Source organism: Phoenix dactylifera, unplaced genomic scaffold, assembly GCF_009389715.1.
Source record: "Phoenix dactylifera cultivar Barhee BC4 unplaced genomic scaffold, palm_55x_up_171113_PBpolish2nd_filt_p 000007F, whole genome shotgun sequence".
Taxonomy (NCBI): Eukaryota; Viridiplantae; Streptophyta; class Magnoliopsida; order Arecales; family Arecaceae; genus Phoenix; species Phoenix dactylifera.
This window is the reverse complement of record NW_024067666.1, coordinates 3852660-3858176: the sequence shown is the minus strand read 5'-3', so window position 1 is coordinate 3858176 and position 5517 is coordinate 3852660. Positions and strand designations below refer to the sequence as shown.

Sequence of the window (5517 nt, the reverse complement as noted above, 5' to 3'; positions counted from 1 at the left end):
ATGGTGTCGGTTCACACTCGATGGCTGATAGGCGATGGCCGCAGTATTGACGTGACCAGGGACTCATGGGTTGATGGCCTCCCCCTGTGCCGTTGGCCGACTACTGTTAGTGTTGAGGCTGGGGAGGGTTTACAGGTCTGTGATCTTATGACTCCCGGGGAGGCTGGATGGGACAAGACTCGGTTAGCCCGCTTCTTCGGGGAGCATCTGGCGGAGCGGATTCGCTCCCTCCCTCTGCCACAGAGTGGTGGACCAGATGTACGAGTGTGGAGCTCCTCGACCAGTCCCAGAGTCAGGATGAGCGTCCTTTCCCGCATTCTTAGGCGGGAGTATGTACCTGGTCCTGACTGTGCCTGGATCTGGCGATTGGGCCTTCTCCCGAGGGTTGCGCTGTTCCTCTGGAAGGTGGTCTGGGATCGTCTTCCAACGAGAGCAGTACTTGGTGGACGAGGATTGAGGATCCCCCTGGAGTGTGGGGTGTGCGGTGTGGCCGAGACGGTCGACCATACTTTGTTTCGGTGCTCTAGGGCGAGGGATACTTGGCGTTTGGCTGGGGTTCCGCAGCCGGTATGGTTCTGTAGGGACCAGTTCTTACAGGCCATGCGCCTGGCCTCGGAGTCTCCGGCGCTTCGTCAGGAGGTGACTCGAGTGAGCTGCACTGCCTACCAGATCTGGTTGGCTAGGAACGCTCGTATTTTTGGTGAACGATGTATGCCGCCGAGATTTGTGGCCGAGAGCGCCCGGAGTCAGGCGGCAGAGATGTGTCATGCCTCCTCCACTGGAGGGACCTTGACAGCTCGGGACATCTGGGGCCCCCACCTTGCTTCGGCAGCATCTCACACGGTGTTTTTCACCTAGGAGCCCCCACCCCCGAGTTTTCTCAAGGTCAATTTTGACGGGTCAGTCCTAGATGGTGGCACGAGGGGTGGTGCGGGCTTCGTCATTCGGGACCCTTTCGCTAGGGTTGTAGCCGCTGGTGGTAGTCACTTATTTGATACCTCGGTTCCGAGTGCGGAGCTGAGCGCTGCCTGGGCAGGCTTTCGTCATGCTCGGTGCGTGTTACAGGCTAGGTCTATCACCCTAGAGGGTGATTCTGCCACCGTTATCAGTTGGATCCGAGAGGGTCCTAAGGGTGACGGTAGTGACCACCCTTTGCTTCGTGATATATGGACTATGGCGAGGGATGGAGGGGCCTTTCAGGCCAAGCACATCTACCGTGAAGCCAATGGGGCTGCGGATTGGGTGGCTGCATTTGTAGCTTGCCATTCCGGAGACACATTGTGGACTGGTGATGGGGAGTTGCCTTTGGCACTCCGAAGTATCCTATTTTTTGACTTTATTGGGTGTATCCGTACCCGACAGGTATGATCCACCCGTATTAGCAAAAAAAAAAAAAAAAAGAATTTTGAGGAGGGGTTACTTGGTGGAGATTATTGAATTCCTTGCACATTTTGTGAGTCTCTCTTTAGCCATATCTATATGGCATTAAGCCAAAATAAGTTGCACACAAGCCTTCCTAGGCTGCTTGTAAGACTGATGCTGGCACTGGATTTAAAGGCAGTAATCTGGAGGCAACACAAATGAGTCTCCCCACATAATCTCCAATCAGAAATCCATCATGGTCTTGAGCACTCCTAGGGGTGGGGGCCGCCGAAACAAGAAGGATAGGATGAAGGTTAGATTGGGTAGGATACCACAACATCCCTGTTGCTGGAAATTGAACCCGGGGGCCGCCGCGAAGCCGGGGAAGGAGGAGCTCCGCTGCTGCAGGGGGCGGACGGCGATGCGCCGGCCGGCTGCGTCCTCCACCGTGGGGCGTGGGAGCGTCCGAAGAGGGGTGGTGCGTCCAGTCCTGTCCTGTCCTGCAAAAAAGCCGGTGGCCGGGCTCCCCGGCGCCGGCCCTCCGATGCCTAAGTCAGAGGGGGCAAGTATGTGGAGAGAGCGGGGAGGAGAGTATGTGGAGAAGACAGCCAGAATATTTAGATTAGATCAAGAAGATGAAGAAGATGATGTCATCCATTGTATCTGTGCTGTCCAAGAGGGTTCAGTCCCAAGGGTCCTGAGAGTCCCCTCCCTCTTCCCCCCAGGCTTCCTTTTATAAAAGGATTTGGTTACCTGGGAGGTGACAGGAGGTTTGTCCTGTTCTGTGATAATTGGGCACGATTTAGCCCATTAATGGCGTAGTGGAGAACGGGACCGGATCAGACCGGAACCAGGGAGTTGTCACGGTCGATCGGACCTGTTGGAGTTGTTGAACCGCCGGCCGTGGTGGGCCTGGGGTCCGTGGATGGTAAGTGCATTTATTACCGAATGAACCGACGGTCAGGTAGAGCCATACGCTCTGATGGTTCAGTGATCCGGAGATCGTCTTGGGCCGTGTTCATTAAATGACTGAGTGCATCGGAGACTTGAGGGAGTCTCATGCATTAATAGCAGGTCGTGGCGAATGCCTGCGAAGATCTTATGCCTTGATGGCTTGGAGATAACGGCAGGTTACAAGCTGTAAGAGTTGTCAAGTCACTTGGACTTTAGGCGGAGGTTAAACATTAAGGCATCGGCTCGGCAGGGGTGCCGAGCCGAGCTGGTCGCCCAATGGGGCGCCCTGTGGCGGGGCCGCTCTGAGTACTCCTGGTCGGCGCTCTTTAGGCGAGCACCTTCTAGCAGAGCGCCTCTATTCGGCGCTTTTTGCCCCCTGGTCGGCTCTTTTTAGCCGAGCATCCCTATTTTGATTATTTTGGCTGGGCGCCTCTTCTTGGCGCTCTCTCTGGTCGGCACCCCTTGGCCGAGCAGCTTTCCGGTCGGCGCTCTTTGGCCGAGCAGCTCTCTGGTCGGCACTCCTTGGCCGAGCAGCTTTCCGGTCGGCGCGCTTTGGCCGAGCGCCTCCGTGGATGTATGACTTGGGGTTTTTCCCCCAACACTACCCCCCGACTTCCGAGTTCCAGTTGGCTACCAGCTGGAGCGCGGGAAGTAGCTTTAGTTGGGTCATTACGAATTCCGAAAATTTCGATTTACTGCGCGTTTTGAATTATCGGAAGCTTCGAGGTGCCTTTAATAGGCGGCGTCTCTTCTTTCCCGAAAAGCCTCATTATTGGGACACTTTTTGCGAAGCGTCCTCGCGTCGTGGGCTCATGATGGGGCCGCACGATCTTCGATTGCGGACGCCTTTCCGCACGATCCGATGGGGCGCTTCGATGTTCGAAGCGCTAGCCCTAATTAAATGCGTCGTTCTGTCTTTTAGACCGACACGTGTTATCATCTAACCGGGACGCAGCGTTTTCTTCGCTGATCCGGGCCGTTGGGGAGGTCTATATAAACTCTCCCCCGGCCCCCTGTCCTCTTTCTATTGCTTTCTGCTTCCAGCTTCCTATTCTTCCAGTCTTCCTCAGACCGAAGTCCCTTTTCTCCGGCATCTTCCCCAGGTCCCCCTTCTTTTTGACTTCTCTCTCTTGCAATGGGTTCTTTGCCTAGTGAAGTAGTGTCCACCATGAGTGTCCTGGAGGTCGAGATGACCGAAGAGTGGTTTTTCCCTCTTCACGGGTTCCGTTTGGAACCCGCCAGGCGAAGGGATCGGATAACCGATCCTCCGGTGGGCCGGATCGGAGTGCACTCGGAGTCACTCTGGGCCGGCCTCCGGTTTCCTCTTCACAGCTTCGTGAATGAGTTGCTGGCGGTATGCCAGTTGGTTCCGGCGCAACTTACTCCGAACGCTTGGAGGACAGTGATGGGCTTCCTGTCACTGTGTTTACTGCAGGGGATTCCTACCTCTGTCAACGTCTTCCGGCGACTTTTTATTTTTAAGTCGAATCCGGGAGACGGGGAGTGGCTCTACATTGCCCTTCGGGCGGGTCGGCCACTCTTCCATGGTGCCCCCTCATCCATTCATGGCTGGAAGGAGAAATTCTTCTTCCTGGGCTCTGAACGGTCCTGGGGTTTGACCCCAGGTGGAGGCCGGCCCAGCTTAAGTCCATCAACAGGCCCCCCCAGCTTTCTCCGCGTGAGCAGGAGATCCTCGACACCATCCGCAGCCTTGGGGACGGGATTTTGCTGAACGGCCTCATTAGCGAGGACGCTCTGGTGAACGTGGGCCTGAGCTCGGCACGTCCTCAGGGTAAGGATAGTTACAGCAACCTTTTATTTCCTTAATTGTTCTAATGTTCTAATTTTATTCGTCTTTGCAGACATCGCAAAGATGGTGACGAAGAGCGAAGTTCTTTATACTCGCTTCCAGAAGAGAGCGGCCGAGCTCTCAGGAGAGCCCACCGAGTCGAGAAAGAAGCAGAAGGTCTCGGCAACCTCGACTCCCTCGGCGGCAGTGGTGGCCGAGGTGGGTCCTTCCCGCCCCGCGCATCCCGAGGCGGGGCCTTCTCGCCCTGCGCATCCCGAGGCGGGGCCTTCTCGCCCCGCTGACTCCGAGGCGGGTCCTTCTCAGCCCGCACGCCCTGAGGCTGATCGGAGAGAGGGCGCGGGCTCCGGGGGCTCGGGCTCCAGAGCCCCGATGGTGCCCCTATGCCTGGCGCCCTTGGCGCAGGTCCCTGGTCGGCAGGACGCTCCAGTTGCCGACCAGGGGAGGAGTTCAGCGAGTCCCGTGCTTGCACGCCCCGCTATAGTTGTGCGGCGGTCAGATCGGCCGCTCATCCGACCCCAGCCCCCTAGCTCCGCGACGGGGAGCAGTCAGGGAGCCCCGGGGTCGGCTCTGCCTAGGCCAGCCGATGCTGGCCTTCCGGGCCTATCAGGCTCGGAGGAACGGGTGCCCTATGCACCCACCTGGTCAGTGTTCGAGGGTGACTCAGCCCTCGAAAACCCACAAGTGGCGCGCGAGGTATTTCGGCTCGCGCTGCTCCCGGCTGACCGGGCCATGATGCAGTCCATGAGCTACAACGCTTTCATGGACATTACCCGCTGCAATACCGTCCGGGTGAGTAAAATTTTCCTCTTACGTGATTTGTAGAGATTTTTTACTCGTGGCGCCTTACGTCTCTCTTTTACAGCACTTGCACGAGACAGAGATGCTGATGCACCTGGTTCAAGAGTACCGGGAGAAAGCCCGGAGGTGCCAGCGCAGCTACGAGGAGGCCCAGAAGAGGTACATGGCCGCCGAGGCGAAGTACCTGGCCTCCAAGGAGAAATACCAGGCCTCTGAGGCCGAACAGCAGGTGCTCCAAGGGAAAGTCGGAGCATCTGATGAAAAGATTCGAGCTCTGACCGCTGAGCTCGATGAAGAGAAGGGCGCGCACGCATTGGCGAGGTCCGAGCTGCGCGCCGCAGAGGCTCGATTGGCCAAAGCCGAGCAGGCGTTGGCCTCCCGCGAGCAGGAGGTGGGGGATGCCCGCCTCCGACATTCGGAGCTCGAGCAGGAGCTGAGGGGCCTCGAGCGGAGAGCCGCGTACCACGAGGCCCGGGAGATAGAGGCCCGGGAGAACGCCCAAAACGCAGTGAAGCTCTTCCGCGAGTCGGAGGAGTTTTGCGAACTCATGGCAGAGGAGGGCGTGAACGGGCTGATCCAAGGCTTCCGGGATT

At 57.7% G+C, this 5517-nt stretch overlaps 1 protein-coding gene across 1 annotated transcript; it reads left to right on the top strand.

The window, feature by feature from the left end:
• Positions 1-858, top strand: LOC120104546. The gene has a single exon (XM_039115851.1). It carries the CDS (start codon positions 1-3, stop codon positions 856-858), a length of 858 nt encoding a protein of 285 aa, XP_038971779.1.
• Positions 859-5517: the final 4659 nt, after the last annotated feature.

Coding starts and splice junctions, on each gene's coding strand:
- LOC120104546 (XM_039115851.1), top strand. CDS start 1: ATGGTGTCGGTTCACACTCGATGGCTGATAGGCGATGGCCGCAGTATT.